The following is a 19835-nucleotide window of genomic DNA, read 5'->3' on the forward strand; positions in this document are numbered from 1 at the left end:
GGTGAAGTGGTTGGTATTTGATTTTTCACCTGAAGGACACTTGGTTATTAGGCTAAAGAAAAAATTGCACAGACTGGCTAACCTTGAAAAAAGTACTTTAGATGAGTCATAATTGGCTTTACAGGAAATTTCAAAAAAAATACTCTGACAAAAAAAAAAAAAAGATGAAAACTGAGTTTATTGAAATACAGAAACTAATTTTATCTCTTTTCTGAGAGAACATATGCCCACAGGGTATACCAAGGGAAACAGTCCCTACCACTGAAGAAAGAATCATTTCCTGAATCAGTACCTTCATTTGAACACAAATAACTTAGATGAGTGGTGGGTATTGGTAATGAACAAAAAATGAGCACTCCAGTAGACATTACCTAAAATGAACATTCTTTCATTGCCTTTGGAGAAACAACACAGACATTTTTTTACATAAAATTATATTTTATAGTATTTTATTTTTTAAATACATGCAAAGATAGTTTTTTACCTCTGCAAAACCTTGCAACACAAAAATTCTAGAAAAGATTTGGGGGAGACACAGTAGTAACAAGCTGTGATTTAAACTAGACTTCTAAAGTTTCTCCATAGTGTTCAGCACATAGTAGATGATTAATAAATGCTGGCTGATATTAATAATAACTGGCATTTATATAATACTTACAAGTTTCCAGAGCATTTTTACATATTATCTCATTCAATTCTTATAGCAACCCTGTGAGAAAGGAACTATTAATACCCCAGTTTTATGGCAATGAAGATTAAAAGAGTAAATGGGTTAAGTGACTTGTCCATAGGTCACACAGCTAGTGAGTAATTGAGGCAGACTTCAAACTCTGGAATTTCAATTCCAAGTCCAACACTCTATGCATTATCCAGCTAGGTGCCATTGACTGACATTTTCATAGAAGAAAAAACAGCCTAAGACAAGTTTCTTACTTGCAATCAAAACAGGAATATCTAATGGTACCTTACCATTTCCTTTAAAGCAGAGTTTCTTTTTCTGGTAAGCAATAAAACTGGATACAGCTCCTGCCAGTGCTACAACCACAGCACTTACAATTCCAGGTATTACTCCAGGGGAATCAGCTCCGAGAAAGAAAAGAAAAAAAAAATCAACTTACAGAATTCTATTATGAATTTAAGGTTGACCAAAGAGGCAACAGAGTTAAAAAGCAGGATGGGCTCAAATAGGCTGTTACATAATTTTTAATAATGACTTATATATAGGAAATGCCAAAATAAAATGTTATGAAGGAAATAAATGATGAAAAATGGAGAAGAGACAGTCACAGGATAACAAACAACTCAAATACAGTCCTGGTATCCATGAAATGTAAAAAAAAAAAAAAAAAGACCTATAGGAAGGTCTCCAACATGTTAGACACTTTGTGAAGTATCTTTGAAAAAAATACTAACAAGGAGTATTTAGGATAAAAAAGCATAAATGGATTATGTTTTACCAATAATAAGAAAGACCCTCCATGGTCTACATTCCTTTTAGTATTGAAACTCATTGTGCTTTGAGGATCACTGAATCAACAGGAGAAAATTTGTTAAGAAACATTTACAAAGAAAAAAGCATTAGAGATGAATTTTTAAAACTTTGCTTTTTTGTTTTAATATAAAATATTAAATTTTATACAACAAATTATAACTTTATAATATTCTATTCCAAATCATGCAGAGGAGAAAAAAAATTAGAAGAGAAGTCAAGAAAAGTAATTTACAACCAACAGAAAGAGTGTAAAGAGAAAAAAAAACACAATAAAAAGATAGAAAAATAGAAAGAAAAAAGAAAAATGAAGGAAGCAAACAGGAGAAAAGTTAGAAAGAGAAAAAGGAAAAATAGGGGTAAAATAAAAAAAAAGAACAGGGACAGAGATGATGAGAGGCATTAGTACAAATTACTTTTGTCATGCCATTCTATTCACCAAAGCTACACACATATTGAGTTTTCTTTCCTGTGACATCTTAATTAGTTTTCCAGACATTTTAAAAAGTCTTTTCTCCATTTTTTATTTTACAATTTTAAAATGTTTTAGCAAAACTTCATTTTACAGGGAATTCCTAAAATTTTGCATTTATGCAAATAAATTACCTAAGTTTTATGAACTGAATTTAAAATACAGAGAAGAAAATATGGACTTTATTTCAGAGAAACTAATTAATGATTGAAGCTATCCAAATGTGAAGTGGACTGCCTTCAAAAATGGTGAGTCTCCCTTTTTTGGAGATCTTAAGTCAAAGGCTGGTTGAATACTTTTAGAAACATCACAGTCAGGGTAGCTAGTTAGTACAGTGGATAGAGCACCAGCCCTGAAGTCAGGAAGACCTGAGTTCAAATTTGACCTCAGATACTTAACTCTTTCTAGCTGTATGACTCTGGGCAAGTCACTTAACCCCAATTGCCCCAGCCAAAAAAAAAAAAAAAAAAAAAGAAAGAAAGATACATCACAGTATGATGAACAATAAATTTTATGGAATGGAGAAAATAACAAATATTCTCAGTGAGTCTATAAAATTTGTATAATTTTGTCTTCTTTTGTCACAATTTATAATAATCAAAGATACTTAATATTGTGCATACATACCAGGGGTATTCTCATCATCGCTTCTATCATCAGAGCCTATAAAATATTTTAAAATTCATTAAAATGCATATTATATATGCTTCTAGTAAAAAATGGATACGAACTTGTACAAGATATTAATTAGTAACTAGAATGTTAAAAATTAGCATATACTTATGGCATATCTTCTTAAGATGAATGAGTAAATGGAACTATAGATCCGAAAGATGAATAAAATAATAGCTTACATTTACACAGTCCTTCTCTTAAAATAGCCCTGAAAAATGGGTAGTACAAATATTATACACATTTTACCAATGAAAAAAATTAGGCTGAGTTTAAGTGATTTAAACAGAGCTAGCTAAATCTAATAGAACTGTAAATATTTTCCCATACAAAATATGAGAGCTAATAAATCTTTGAAATATTTAGTCACACCTGCCATCTAGGGAAGGAGGTGGAGGGAAGGAAGGGAAAAGTTGAAATAGAAATTTTTGCAAGGGTCACGGTTGAAAAATTACCCATGCATATGTTTTATATATAAAAAGCTATATAAAAAAGAAATATTTCATCACCCTAACTTATAAATTTCCATTTCTTATCTTTTTTAGTATTACTAAAGCAACTTACCTAATACATTTCTATACTATTTTCCTCCAAGGAGAAACTAAATTGCTTTTCCTTTCTATTTCTGATGTTCAACAATTTTTAAAAAGCTATTCTATGACTGAACTGTTATATGAAACAAAGATACTGAATTGGGTGAAATAGATTACTACTAACAGAAGCAAGTTCCTTTCTTGTCACAGGTCAACCTTCTCTGCCCCAACATCTTTTATCAATATTGATGCTTGATTTCCCAAATTTATTCTCCACCCATACCTATGCCCCACAAACATGAAAAAGAAGGTAACATCTATTAATAGTAAGTTAATAAATTAGAGGTGGTATGTTAAGGTGGAAAGAATATCTGGAAAAATTCAAGAGGCTTGGATTCTGATCTATCATTTGTCAGAATCTAGCTATATAATCTTGAGCAATCCATAGTCTCTCTGCACTTGCTTTCTCATCAGTAAATGACAGAGATGAATTACATAAATTCAAAGGTCCATTCCATTTCTAAAAGTCCGTGATAAATCTTTGCTATAAAGAATACCATTGAAGGAGTTAAAAGTGAGAAAGACATATAAAATTTATCATGTTTGACTTGCTCCACGAGCATAATTATCTGAAGAGCTTTCTTGATTAACATCAAAACACTGATTTTAGAACTATTCCAATAATGCTTTTCAAACTAATTATAAAAGCAAATTAAGGCCTTTGCATAAATAGTCATTTAAAAGATTTATCAATTGTCATAAGAAGTTAAAATGAAAAAAATCAACTAAGCAGAGAATTTGGAATGATTATGTCTCCTTCAGGTCACATAGGACTAAGAGAACAGAATAAGAATTAAGATATCTCATAATTGTCATTAAATAAACTTAACAACCTAACAGTCTATTGCTTTATACTCATTAAAAGGCTTAGATTTCCTCTTAATTATATATTCACGATCAAATTCATCTTAGTTTCTTCATCTGTAAAATAAGTTGAAGAAGGAAATGCAAACCACTCCAATATCTTTTCCAAGAAAACCCCAAGTAGAGTCAAAAAGAGTCAGATATGACTGAACAACAATAAGCACCATAGAAGAGAATGCAAGAAGGTAAAAAGCCATGTTTACTCAATGCGACCTTTAGATTACAGTCAAAGACTATTCCTGTTCTAAAGGATACCAGAGAAAATAAATCAGTTCTAGGATCCATCTAAGACACATTTAGGATTGTTCTCAGTCTGTTCTTTCTTCATGGGCTTCATAGCTCATTAAATTATAAGTTATAAGCCCAAGAATTCCCCCAGTTTTCTTTCTGAACACTAGGACTGTCTAGAGACTAGAACGACTATTTTCATTTTTTTTGTTGTTGATATTGTAGTTTGCTTGTTTCTTGTTATTTTTTCCTCTCATTTTTTCCTTTTTCATCTGATTTTTCTTGTGCAACATGACAAATGTGGAAATATATTTAGAAGAACTACACATATTGGATTACTTTCTGTCCATGCTAGGAGGGAAATAGAAAGGGAGAGAGAAAAATATGGAACACAAAGTTTTGAGACTAGATGTTGAAAACTATCTTTGTCTGTATTTTGAAAAATAAAAAGCTATTATTAAAAAAATAGGAGTTGGACTTTTTAATATGCTTATTAAAGAAACTTGTTATAAAAATGTTTTCCCAGTTTCTTTTTTTCCTTCTGATTTTTAACTGAACCAATTTTATTTGTGCAAAAACCTTTAAATTTAATGTAATCAATATTATCCACTTTACCTTTTCTATCTTTTCTATCTCTTATGTAGTCATAAACTTTTCCTTTTTTTCAGAGGTCTGACAGACAACTTTTTCCCATGTTCTCCTAATTTGTTTAAAATATCATACTTCATGTTTCATGTCAAAATTATGTACACAATTTAAGTTTATCTTAGTATATGTTTTGTTAGGTTATGCCTAGTTTCTGCCAGACTGTTTTCCAGTTTTCGCTGAATATGAGTTCTTGCACCAATAGCTTTAGGTTTATCAAACATTAGGTTACTGTGATTATTTACTTTTGTATACTATGTATCTAGTCTATTCTATATATCTAATCTAATTTATAGATCAATCATTATTTCTTATCCAGTGCCAGATTGTTTTGACGACTATTGTTTTGCAATATAGTTTGAGATCTGTTACTACTAAGCCACCTTCCTTCATCTTAAAAAAAAAAAAAAAAAAAACTATTTCCTTTATATTCCTCGCTGTTTTTTCTTTCTCATGAATTTTATTTCTTTTTTTTTTTTCCAGTTCTATAGAACAATTCTTTGTACTTTGATTAGTTTGGCACCAAATAAGTGAATTAATTTTGGCAGTATTGTCATTTTTATTAAAACGACTCAACTTATCCATGAACAATTAATATTTCTTTGATTATTTAGACTAATTATTTATTTGTGTGAAAAGCATTTTGTAACTGGGTTTATATAACTCCTGTGTTGACTCTTGGTAGACTCCTAACCATTTTATACTGTCTGCAGTTATTTTAAATTAAATTTCTCTTTCCATTGCTTCTTGCTAGGTTTTGTTGGTAATACAAAAATGCTGATGATTTATGTGGGTTTTTTATATTCTGCAACTTTGGTAAATTTACTTGTTTTGATTAGTTTTTTTTTAGTTGATTCTCTAGGTTTCTCTAAAGATACCACTGTATCATTTGAAAAAAGAGAAATAATTTTGTTTGCTTGTTACCTATTTTTATTCTTTCTATCTCTTTTTGTTCCTTCCTAATATCTGTGCCTGAGGAGAACCTATCCATTTTAAATGCATGATCTTATTCATGGGACTTACACCCTATTAATAACCACTAAAATGTGATAGTTGCAAGAAGAAAGATAACAATATGATATCTATAGGATTAGCCTTTCATTGTCAAATCTAGTTATTAGGAATGTCTGAGCTACAGATGAAGAACAGACTGTGAATTAGCATATTACCCTACAAATATAAGACTAATAACTCTGCTGAAGATCAAAATTTATCTTCTTTAATTTTGTCTTTCCACAATACTTTGCAAGAAAAAAAAAAGTACTCAATAAATGTTGACTGACAAAAATGTTAAAAAGAGCAAGGAAACATTGGAATAAATAATATTCATGATACCTCCTGAATGAGAATGTCCTTTGAGATCATCATCTGAAATATCACCTATAAAAGAAGAAAAAATTAGAATGCCAAATTAGATTTTTTGTACATTTGTGCATTTAGCCAAGAAAAGTAAGTCTGCAATTATCCAGATTTTAATTTTTCATTACTTCTGAGAGATGTATCAGTAAAAATGTCAAGATTGGCTTAAAAGAAACTCACCTAATAAAGGCTAAGGCATATTAGCAGAGTCATGCCAAGGGATAGACTAGCAGCCCACTGTGAATTAGACAGGTAACTAGGCCCAAGCAAGCTGTAGTTTTTTCTGCAGGGGAAGTCAGATCAAAGTTAGTACTAGCGGAATCAATATTAAAATGATGACATTTTAATAGCAAAGTCAGTGTGAGCCATGAGTTAGATGAAAAAATGAAAAATCAAGAAAACAGTTATGAAAGAATCAAGCATGGAAAAAAAAAAACTTAGAAGACAGAACAAAAAAGCCAGCAAGCATATAGGTTCAGGGCAAGATTGTGCACAGCCTCTGCATTTGGATAACTCTTCCTATAATGGGACTGATATACATTGACTGATGTAAAGTAATTTTTGGTCTTAGTTTCCTCATAAAAATAAGGTTTAGACTAAGAGATTTCAACTTCTAAATCATCTATCATCTTAAAACTAACTGCTATGAAACTTCCTTTGGTAACCTAGATGTGTCAGGATTAGAGTGAGCTGAAATAACCAAGCCAGTTCAGACTGTAACGAGGTCTCCACTTACCTTGTTTTAGGAATGCTAATGTGATATATTTGGGGTATTATATGTTATGTTATATGGGGGATATAAGAGACACCCAGACAGCCCATGAACCTGAGCTAGAGGGTCATACCAACAGTCATACCAACCCAGGACCTATGCCATATAGATAACCAAAAATTTTTCCACATAGTCCTTCTTCTGAAGTTCTTGCTTTTGACTTCTTTTCACAAGACTCTCCAAGTGAAGGTTTTGATTGATATTAAATTGTTTATTTTCTTTTTTGTATTGTTTTGAACTCCTTGTGTTATTTTAATCTTTGACTTTTTACTTTGATTCATGATTAAAGGAATTTAGAATTTATATTTTTGTGTTCTGGATTCCTTTCTTCATGTTTATTTTTTATTTCTTTTAATTGGGCAATACAATGTTGAAGTTTTCTATTGTGCTTATTTAGCTAGACATGGATATAATCTTCAAATTCCTTTCTTCAAATATCTGACAGCTATTACAATTATTTTTTTTCATGATGATGTTTAACATTTCCATTAGGGCATTTCTTAAGAGCACCAACTTTTCTCTAATTATTCTCACCACAACACTGGCTGCTATGTTTTCTCTTTCAATGATTACAATTTCAATCCTTCCTCATGCCACCTTTTTACCATTCTTTTATATCCCCTCTTCTTTTTGAGAAACCATCAGAATTACTTTCTTTTCATTATATACCTTTGACTTGATTAGAATATGCATATTTCCCTTTTTCTTCTTCCTCCCCTCTCCCCTTTTATGTACCCTTGCATTATACAATTTAGTTCCACAAAAGAAAAGAAGGAAGAAAAAAAGAAAAGAAATAAAAGAAAAAAAAATCACCACTATCAATGATTAATCTGTAGACATGGTATTCTGAAGTTTAGTTCATGTTGTTTTGGTAATTGTTCCTCCACAATCACATCTGTTGAAATTTTACTTTTCTATCTTTGTTTCTGCTTGTCTCCTACTTTTTGAAATAAATTTATTAATTATGCCTCTGTTGTTATGTAAATCCCATAAAAGTCATTCTCTTTCCAATTCTTTTTTTTTTTTTTTTTTTTTTTGAGGATAATTGCTTTTATTGTTGTTATTTGTTTTAGTGTATGCCTTCCTTGGCTGCTGTGTTTAACTTTACTGTATTTCTATTGCTGAGGTATTTACAAAGAAAATAATCTGCTTACATATGTTTTGTAGGAATGCTACAAATGCTTCTTTCATTTTCCATTAGTTACTAATCTCAGAATTGCATCTTTAGTGTACTTGTTCTTTGGAAAAAATTTCATTTTCTTCTATAGTCTAGTGGGTTTAAGAATAATCTTGAGGAATTCAAATATCCTTTTCTTTATATTAATTCCTCCTTTCTGCTTACAGAATTTTTGCATAGGTTGGAAGTGTTCACTATAACCACTAAGCACAGTGGTTCTCAAACCTTTGTTCTCAGTTAGCTTCATGTTGTTAAAAAAACTATTGAGGATCTATTCAAAGAGTTTTTGTTCACATGGGTTATATTTATAGCTATTTACTACATTAGAAATAAAAAATAATTTTGAATTTGTAGACCCTCTGAAAGGGTTTCAGAGACCCCAACAATTCTTTGGACTACAATTTGAGGACCACTGACTAAGCATCTTAAAGTAATCAACATAATGAGTGTCTTCTTTTCTTTTTCTCTCTCCCTCCTAACTTCTGAGTTGATCTATGGCTGCACTTGATTGATACTTTGTTTTCTGTGTTCAGAAGTTCTAAGCAGTTTTCTCACATTATAACATTCAGGACTTTTCATGTCCTTTTAGGAGAACTATTAGCCTTAAGTTGTTTCTATACATTTTATCTTTAAGGTTACTATGCTTCACTAATACAGAGACTGTACGTTTGTTTTAATGTAATTGCTGTTCATTTTTCTTCTTTCACATTGTCCTTCCCTTCTGGGTCTTGGAGTTCCCAACATTTTTTTCTTTCTTGTTTCTTTGGAGAGACTTGCTACCAATGTATTTAAGTTTTTCTATGTGGTTTGGGTCATATATTCTGCTTTCAGAATTCTAAATCTCTCTTGAACCATTGCTTTCTTGGGAATCAACAAAGTTCTTTGGCTCATCAGACAGTGATTTATTTCCCTTTGTCTTGCCATATTTTATTCAAATGTTTGGATCCATTTAGATCCATTGGAGGATAACTATTTTTATTTTTAGTATTTTTGCTGATGATTTATCTGTTTATGATTCATGTTTTCAAATGAATTTTCTTCCTTCTGAGATCTTGATCATTTCAAAATTTTTCCCCTTATATTTCTCCTACTGCTCAGTTTCTGACACCTATGTCTTTTATGACAAATACTTGAAGGTGGACTCAGCTGACTTTCAATCCTTCAACATTGAACAATTGACTTTTCATCAGTTTCAGTCCTTATCCCGAGTAACCTTCTGGAGGGATAGAACTAGCATCTGTTGGATGACATTCTCCTTTCATTCAGGCATAATGGAGTCCCAGTTGTGACACATGCTAGTCCAGTCCTAACCCAACTGCTTTTTGTCCTTCAGTTCTCTGATTAAGCATTGGGGCAGCATAGAGAAGAGCAAGCTTTCTCTTTTCCATATTATCACCTCCTTTTTGGGGGGCGGGAGAGGACATTATGTAATGAGGGGTAGCAGAGTTGAATTCTGTTATTTATTACTATAGAATAATGAGGTGTGGGCAGTAGTATTAGGGGTATGTTGATAGGCTATAGAAGCAACAGGGAAATTATTGGGTAGATTCTAGAACATAAACTTAGAAGTCTCATTATACAGCTAAACCAGAGTTTAGGGGATGCTGAGTGACCATTTTAGGAATGAGAGGTTAATTTTCTCTGCTATTAATTCATCAGGAGAGTGACCATTTTGGGGATTTCGTGTTTTAGCTCATGAAAATAGCTGTAATAACTTTTCCTCTTGCAAATAATTGCTATATTGGAAAGTTCACAGAAGTTGTGAAGATCAATGAAAATAAAATATCTAGTCACATCCACTCAATCATTTTCTTTAACTCTTAGATATTTAAAACACACTGACCAGGATACTAATAATAAATGGTATCACAAAAATCCTATTTTGTTAATTTTTCAGTATTTCTGAAAGTCCTTCAGAGCTATTGTGATAGTATCGAGATCTGCAAAGTCCCTGCAATATATCTTTATAATTGACATTGCCCTACTTTACCTTTGTGTCCCCCTTTCCTCTCCACCTATTACTCTGAGCAATATAATCAAACCAATAATATAGTTGCCCCTGAAAAGACCAAATCAATCAATCATCCTATCATCCCACTCACCGTGATCTTTGTAACGTCCTAGATTGTAAATCTGTTGCCTGGCCACCACTCTCCTACATTTTTTCTCTTTTCAAGGGCACAGACTGTCTCATTTTTATATTTTTCCCCTGCACGTACAGCACTCTTAATGGTTATTAATTTGTTAAAATGATTTTTATTCATTATCATTTTAATAAAATCCAGGTAGCCATCATCTATAGAATTCTCCATCCATCAGTTTAGTAACAATCAAAATAAAATAAATTTAATCTGGAATGACCTTGTCTTTTAATTATTGTCTTTTTTTCTTAAAACTTTTTTCTTAAATTTTATTGATGTCTTTTGTTTTCAAAATCTCTACCTATAATTCTCTCACTGGCAGCAATGCAACAGTATATCTCTTGTCACAAAATAAAAATAATAAAGAAAAAAAAACAGCCAGAATAAAGGTCCTTCTTTATCTTCAACAGAAATACCTCAACATATTTAGAAATCAGTTTTAAAGATTTCTAAAAGATGATTTAAATATATATATATATATATATATATATATATATATATATGTATGCCCATCTGGTTCAAATTTCCTGGCTTCTTCCTCTTAAATTTAATTTATATTTTTCCACATAAAATACTGTTCACTGAAGTATTAAGAATCCACATGTGGTGGCTCTACAATAACCAATCATAAGAGATACTGTTAAATGAATTTGTCAATGTTTCTATTACCTATTTTTTGTTTTCTTTGTTGGCTTTCTTTCAGTTTCATATATCTTTGACAACAGATATTGTTGCTTAGGTCCAATTATCATCATGGAATCCTTTTTTTCTTATGTTCCCTAAGAACATACAGGGTAAAAGGATCAAATGTCCTCTGAAATGTTGTTTCTATTTTCCTTTGGAGGCATAATTTTCCTTTTGGAGAAATTAATTTTGGTAATATTTTTACTTGATCTCAAAAGATAGCTTATGAGTTATTCTTCTGTCTAGCTGCCACTTCTTCACTTCTAGTAGTCTAACTGAAAGTAACAAAGTCAACACTGATGTGGTCCAGTTTCTGACCACAGATAGTGGTTACTGGGCCAAGATTCAGAATATCAAGAATATTACAGACTATCAAAACTCTGATTCCCATACTCTCTGAGACTTTCTGTGATTACCATAAGGAACATATAATGCTAAAGGCCCTTATATCTTATTTTGTGGATTTTATGGCCTGAAAGAATGTCACGCAATGGTTAATCTACTGGCAATGAGCCTCTCAGTATTTAACCAAACTCGTCCTCATATATGAGAGCTTTTAGGAAATCAAGAACACTTGTATTGTATGCTATGCCAAGGAAACATATGAGATGTTTCCAATACTAACTAGAAGTCAACCAATGTTAATTCTTTATATAAAGGCTAGACATTGAAAAGTACTTAAGATATGAAAAGGGAACGCATTATCTTACCTGTGTTATCATGATATCCAGGTTTCGGTTTTGGTGGACTAGGTTTTCCATAGTCATCTGAAGATTAAAAAAAAGGTGAGAGATCTAACTTTTCAAACTGTAGAAAGGTGGTAATTCATGCTAACAAATTCTTTATCCTTTAATCAATACAAATGATAACAGATTGCTTGAATTAATGTGATGGTCTAACTTCATTCACCTACTGAATACAGGCTATATACCTTCCTTCACTTTTCAAAAATCATCTCTCTCAAAATCAGGTATAATACTTCAAAATATAGGTATGCTATCTATTCTCCAGGCTTTGAGGAAATAAAAATTCTATGACAATGAATTGATTGTTAAGTACTGTCTAAAAGAATCCTCCTTCCCCAAATCAGGGGGGAAAAATGTGTATTTAATAAGAGTAACGGCTAGTGAGGATGAATATTAAACTTTTGTTTATTCATCAATAAAGTCAGAGTTTTGATTAGATGATCTCTGAGATTCCTTCTAGTACCAGAGATACAAATCCATAATCTTTTATATATAAATATATAAATAAAATATATGCCATGAATTTTGAATTTCTTTTAAAAATGTAATTTTCAGGTGCAGAGGACAGAGCACCAGCCTTGAAGTCAGGAGGACCTGAGTTCAAATCTGTTCTCAGACACTTAACACTTCCTAACTGTGTGACCCTTGGCAAGTCACTTAACTCCAGTTGTCTCAGCAAAAAAAAAAAAAAAAAAAAAAAAAAATTCTTTTATAAAGAAAAAGCTAATAGTTGTAGATAGGACATACGTTATAACAATTCTTGGAAGGAGGTGACATAGAAAAATATTAAAGTAGTAACACAAAAAAGCTACAGTGATTAAGAAAGTTGACATATAGTTTTTTAAAATAATATTTGAAAATCATCCTACAGCACAAAACCAAATTCCAGATAATGATCATAACAATGAATAATTAACCAATTCATGACCTTTGGTTTGTTACTATAGATGTCTATTAAATGTTTATACTTTCCCAAATATTTTTGAATTTCACAAATTCTGTATTTTTTAGCAGGAGTTAGCATGTTTTCATGTTGTTATCTTTCTAGTTCAAGTAAAACATTAGGAATTAAAACAACATATAGATAAGAAAAGATAGATTGGTGGCACAGTAGATAGAGTGCTATGGAATCAGGAAGACTAATCTTTCTGAGTTCAAATATGGGCTTAGGAACTTTCTAGCGGTGTGACCCTGAGCAAATCACTTAACCCTGTTTGCCTGTTTTTTCATCTATAAAATGAGCCATAGAAAAAAATGCAAAGCACTCCAGTATTTTTGCCAAAAATATCTCAGATGGGGTGATAAAGAGTTGGACACATCTGTAAAAATAACTGAACTGATATATATATTTTTTTTGCTGCTCAGGCAATTGGGGTTCAGTGACTTGCCCAGGGTCACACAGCCAGGAGGTGTTAAGAGTCCAAGGTAAGATTTGAAACCCGGGACTTCAGGGCTAGCGCTCTATTCCCTGCGCCACCTGGCTGCCCCTGAACTGATATATATTAAGAAAAGTATATACACACATATAAATATATATTCATGTGTGTATGCATGTATATATGTATACTATGTACATAGTATATATTTTAAAAACTACCTAACAGGGATTGTCTCATGTTCTTTGTTTGATATGTCAATAGACATATTAAAAGGTCTGTTGATTGCTAAGTTCACAATACAAAAAAAGGATTTTTAAAAAATTAATGTTAAATATTAGTATGCATAGAATAAATTTGCATACATATATGCGTACAAGTATGTATATATACATATGTGTCTAATGGCAGCCATCTCTTATGGGAAGATAGGAGGAGGGCAGAAAAAAGGGAGAAAAAAATAAATTTACACAATAATTTTGTTGTATATTAAAGGAAAACCAAGTTGTACATATTATGTTTGCAGGTCATGTACAATCATCCCTTTTTATTGTACTATATTATGAAAATGCAAGTTTTATTCCATAAATATGTATTAATATAATTTTTTTTAATTAAATGGGAAAAAAAAAAATCAATGCTTTTGTCAACTAATGCCACCTGGTGGAAATGGGATGGTGTTTTATCCCAAACCACATACTGGAATGATAAAGAAGAGGTGATAATCCTACTAGTACCCGTCTATCAATAGTCAACACACAACAAATCTACTGGCTCAAATCTGCTGAATAAACATAATCAATGATAATACATTAGCTATAAGAACCCAACCTAATATTACTGTTCTGTAAGAAATGACCAACAGGATGATTTCAGAAAGGCCTGGAGAGACTTACACGAACTGATGCTGAGTGAAATGAGCAGGACCAGGAGATCATTATATACTTCAACAACAATACTATATGATGACCAGTTCTGATGGACCAGGCCATCCTCAGCAACGAGATCAACCAAATCATTTCTAATGGAGCAGCAATGAACTGAACCAGCTACGCCCAGAGAAAGAACTCTGGGAGATGACTAAAAACCATTACATTGAATTCCCAATCCCTATATTTATGCCCACCTGCATTTTTGATTTCCTTCACAAGCTAACTGTACAATATTTCAGAGTCTGATTCCTTTTATACAGCAAAATAATGCTTTGGTCATGTATACTTATTGTGTATCTAATTTATATTTTAATGTATTTAACATCTACTGGTCATCCTGCCATCTAGGGGAGGAGGTGGGGGGTAAGAGGTGAAAAATTGGAACAAGAGGTTTGGCAATTGTTAACGCTATAAAGTTACCCATGCATATAACCTGTAAATAAAAGGCTATTAAATAAAAAAAAAAAAAGAACCCATCCTAGGAATATAAATTATGCTATATAATTATGGAACATGAGGTTGGCAAAAGACATTTTTAAAAATCTGAGAAGAACCATATTTTTAAACAAAACAACAAACCTTATTTCTTTCTAAATGGTATTTTAATTAACATTATCTTTATATAAAGTCCTCATATCTAGAAATATTATCTCATCTTATCTGCTAACTGAAATGATACTTACCATTTCCTCCATTAGAAAGAGCATCTTCTAAATTAAATTCATCATCTATAAAGAAATTAAAGAATAGCAAAAATAGAATACTGCCATTACAAATAAATAAATTACAGTAATTTTCATGAAAAGTATTTATCTTATAACATTTTCTTGAAAATTTCTCTTAAGCTATATTTTTCTTGGAAAATTGAAATAGAATTTCTGATTTTGCTTCTCATCACACTCTAAGCATTAGGAGAAAATAAAAGAATAATAAATAATTCATTTAAGATAATTCACTATCATCACTATCATCAGGCTGTAGACTATTTATAATATATATTTGCTAAAAGCTAAGACAAAGTTGTGCATCTGATGACGTGATAAAACAATATACATTGTTTGTCCTAAAATGTGATTTTAATGATTTGATTCTACTGCATTTCACATATTATATCTTTATTCACATCCCAACATTTATAAATTTTTTAGCATTAAGTCTTTTTAGAATTAACATTATCAATCTGTATCCTTTCAAAGTTCCAATAAGTACATGATAACTTATATTTTAATTCCTAGTATTACTCTGAATAGATTTCATACAAGAGGGAATGCTTTAAAGGCAATATGACATCATGGAAGGAGTGATGAATCTAGCTTTAACTAGCTCAAATGATTTAACCTCTCTTAAGCCTCAAGTTCTCCATTTGTATAATAGGGATATCTGTAGGTCCTCCCTAACAGATTTGTTATGGGGACCAAATAAGATCATGTATGAAAAGTGATTTTCAAACTTTAAAACACATACTAGTTTTCACCAGAAAGATGATGGTTAATAATAATAATGAGGATGATGATATTTAATTATGATATAAAGTTTGAAAGTTTGAAAATGAGGAAAACTGCTGAGAAGAGAAAGACAGATTGACTAAGACCAACAATAATGTACCAATTTACTATTATCATTCAAATAACACACCATTACTGCATTATCCAAATTAAACTGTAAAATAAGATAGAAACATGAAGAGAAGATTTTTTTTTTTATAAGAGACACTAGGAAGAGATAAAAATCAATTAGCCAATCAAGTTAGAACACACTAGAATATGCCAATATCCAAATGAGGATTATCCCCACCAAATTACTTTTGATGATCTATTTTGAGATTACAAGAATAAAAGGGAAGACCACAGACAAGTATTCTGGATTTTAGTAGGTCATCTGAAGTGAGAACAATATCCTAAATTTTTCCCCATGAAAATTAGGTTAGTTTTTCCTTAAAAGTTTAAAACCATTAGAGAACTAATGACTCAGGCTACTGAAATCAATTACTCATCACATGAGCACAAAATAACCACAAGGAGCTCTACAAGTTGCTGAGAAAGTAGTCCACGATGAACAACTCAGGAAGCAGGGAAATCATGTTGGCTCACTTTCTTTTGCTGTGATTAAACTAGTCTCTTTATATTGACTTGCTTATGACCCAAAAATGTTTTATTTCATTTCAATATTAAAAATGAATTACCAAGGCCTGAGTCAGGCCTAGTCAAGAATAGGATAGGACAAATCATAGTTATTTATTTGTTTCATTATTTGTAAATAATATTTTATTTTTTTCCAATTACACATAAAAATAGTTTTCAATACTTATTTTTTTTTAAGATTTTTAGTTTCATTTTTTTCCTTCCCTCCCTCTCTGCCCTGCTCCCCAAGATGCCAAGCAATCTGATATAGATTATATATGTGCAATTATGTTAAACATATTTCTACATTAGTCATGATTCACAGCATAATTAGGAAAAAGATGAAAAGAAAATAAGAGCTGGAGAATCACAGCCACTATAGCCAAAACTGCAGATTTGATCTTTCAACATCTAAAATTTTATTTTAAAATTACATAAAATATGCCTTTTGGTTTTCCAGGGCCATCTCCAGTTATCCTGATCTATATCTGGCCACTGGACCCAGGTAGCTCTAGAGGGGAAGGTGAAGGAGGTGAGCCCACACAGCCCTCCCTCACTTAAATCCAATTTACTGGTATGTCATGATATCACCTTCCTGATGTCATGGTCATTTTTGAGAGTGAAGAACAAATGACAACATAGGAAATAAAAGTTTAATAGGCACATTTAATTGTGTCTATTGTGGTTTTGTTACACTATTAGAATTTCAAAGAGGATTTGAAGTTTTTAAAGATAATGAATGCTTAATAATTGCTTGTTGAATTAATGAATGAATTAGTGATAATACAGCTTGGGGTATTAATAACTTTTTTTTTTTTTTTTTGCTGAGGCAATTGGGGTTAAGTGACTTGTCCAGGGTCACACATCTAGGAAGTTTTAAGTGTCTGAGACCAGATTTGAACTCAGGTCATCCTGACTTCAGGGATGGTGCTCTATCAACTGGTGCCATCTAACTGCCCCAGATTAATAATTTAAAGAATATGGATCAATTAGCAAAAGAGATAATAAATTAGAAAATATGTCTTAGTCAAGAATTGTCCATCAACTTTGGGCTAGGTCCAGAACTGAATAAAAGAAGGAAAGAGGACTTGATTACAACTAGGAAAATTATTTCATTGATTCCAAGCTGCTCCATGACACAAAAACCCGTAGTTTTAAAAACACAATTATTCTCTCAATTATAATCTGTATCACTATTCTCTCAATTATACTCTGTATCTGTACAAATCATAGGAAACTGTGATCAGGAATCAAAAGGCAAGTGACCAAAAACTCAAAGGAGAGAATATTCTATTTAATAGCTTGTATAAGAAGATTCCTAAATAGCATTATCAAGGAAATGTATGATCCCAAACTGAGGTGAACTTAAGAAGTTCATCTGGTAGCTACAACCCTGACCATCACACATTTTATTAATCTATGGAATTAATTTTCTAGGTCACACACACTAACTCAGTCTCAAAATACTGAGTAGTGACAATCAGAAGATCACACACACACATACAGACACAAACACACAATACATATATACACATATACACATATTGTGTGTGTATGTTTATCAAAAACAAATTTGGGATCATCTTTACTATCAGCTACTACTTAGTCATGATGAATGAAGTCACTGTCCCACCAATGATAAGATCATTGTGACTCTTTTTTGTTCAGTCATTTTTGGGAATAATATAATATAACTCACAATTGATACTAAATTTCTTATAGATTTTTCACCCTTCCACCAAAATAGTGGGTCTCAGGAATTAGTAGGATGAATTGGTTCACATATTGAAAACACAGCTTTATATTACAAATAGTGTAGGACATCCTTTATACAAAATGGTGGTTCCCAAGTAGACATGTGGAATTAATTAAGCGAGCAGTTTTCTGTTCATTTATTAATAAGGACTCCTCTCCCTCTATTCTACTGCCAGCTAATTCAAAATTGATTTCTTTCTTTAAAAAGTAGAACCAACTCCATTAAGCTTTATAGTTGGCAGTTTACAAGTCTGAATCTTCCAAAACAGAAGCTGACCAATTTCTCTCTCTCTCTCTGTCACTCTGTGTGTGTCCCCATCTCTCTTTTTATTTCTATCTCTCTGTCTGAATCTGTCTGTATGTGTTTCGATGTTTATGTCTATCTGTCTCTTGTCTCTCTTTTTTCATTCCTCTTTTTTTTTTATTCCCCCCATTATTCTGCCTGCTCAGGAGGAATATGTGGTTATAAAGGTATTATTTTGATGTGTGGGAGTGATTAGAGGTCTTTTTAAAATTCCCCTTCTTTCTCTATTTTCATTTCCCTCTGCTAGAAATTAGGAAATCTACTTATAGATTCACGAAAAGAAAATGATAGCCATGGTATTTTCAGATATGATTATATGCCTTATTCTTTAAGAACTGGTATAAATTTTTTCTATTTTAATTAGCTAGCAATAATGTTTTTAATAGACTTATGTGTTTGTAGTGAATGAGGAATTTCCCCTCACAGTCATTGTAATTGATAGGTTTCCATTTATACTGGGTTTATAACTTATTATTGAGGCAAAAACTTCCCTTACAATCCATGTACCTTATCATTCTTATTAAATATCTCTCCCTGTTTTAAGCAAAATTATGATGTTTTGTGGGGTTCATCTTCTAAGTTTTCTAATGCAAAGTTTCTAAAAGACTCCCAGAGGCCTTTTCTTCAACAGATTGGAGGTAGAGCACCCTCAGTAACAGTTGAAAGTCTCTTTCCAAAAGAATCCGTCTTCTAAAAGGTTCAATAAATACTAAATAATATCTAATAGAACAATTCTCCTAAAACTTATTAACTAAGAATGCCAATTTTATTGGCATTTCAAATATTTATCACTAAGTACAGAATAAGCAATCTATTATTGACAAATTTAACGCCAACTTTTTCAACACTCTTGGTCCCCCCCAAAATACAATTCATTGTATACTTTAATGAGTATACTCATATAGCAGACTGCTGTATAATTAACAAAGTTAGCATTACTCACCAGACTGTGGTTTTTTGATAGTTGGAGGTGTTTTCTTTGTAGGTTTTACTTCTGGACAAATAAATACAAATCAATAAAAATATTATAAAAATAAATGATCATAAATCAAACATCACACTGAAACATTAATACCAGGGAATATAAATTTTGACAAAATATGTTGTTGAGGCCAATTTGTTTAGTTGTCCCTGAATATACTGTCGAATCTGTTGTTTACAGACTGAAATTTTAATATAATTAAAATCTGACTGGGTTCTAAGCAGGCCCCACTAATTTAAGTGGGGAATTTAAGATAAAAGAAATGTTATATATTAAAGTTATATATTAAGGATGAACTTGAAGAAAATAAGAGCAGAACAAGTAGAAAAAAATGGGAGGAAAGAGAAAATATTACCAAATATGACCAGATATTCTTTTTTTTTCCTCCTTTGTTTTCTGGCTCATTTTTATGGAATAATTTTGGTTTTTTTCCCCAAAAAATTCTTAGGGAAATGTTTTTAAAGTAAGGCTAAATTAGCTTCTTTGCAGTTTCTACCAATTGATTTTAGAAGCCATGTCCCTAA

At 31.5% G+C, this 19835-nt stretch overlaps 1 protein-coding gene across 2 annotated transcripts in view; it reads right to left on the reverse strand.

Annotated features, from left to right (window-relative positions):
• Positions 1–19835, reverse strand: part of CD99 (CD99 molecule (Xg blood group)) — a 59506-nt gene that overhangs the window by 16771 nt on the left and 22900 nt on the right. For both annotated transcript variants that reach the window (XM_003765607.4, XM_012546115.3), the window contains exons 3-8: positions 19273–19323; positions 14834–14878; positions 11807–11863; positions 6299–6343; positions 2589–2624; positions 970–1083 (exon numbers count right to left, since the gene is read on the reverse strand). In XM_003765607.4, coding sequence (XP_003765655.1) covers positions 970–1083; positions 2589–2624; positions 6299–6343; positions 11807–11863; positions 14834–14878; positions 19273–19323 — 348 coding nt within the window. The remainder of the gene's footprint in view (positions 1–969; positions 1084–2588; positions 2625–6298; positions 6344–11806; positions 11864–14833; positions 14879–19272; positions 19324–19835) is intronic.

This window comes from Sarcophilus harrisii, chromosome 3 (genome assembly GCF_902635505.1).
Source record: "Sarcophilus harrisii chromosome 3, mSarHar1.11, whole genome shotgun sequence".
NCBI lineage: Eukaryota > Metazoa > Chordata > Mammalia > Dasyuromorphia > Dasyuridae > Sarcophilus > Sarcophilus harrisii.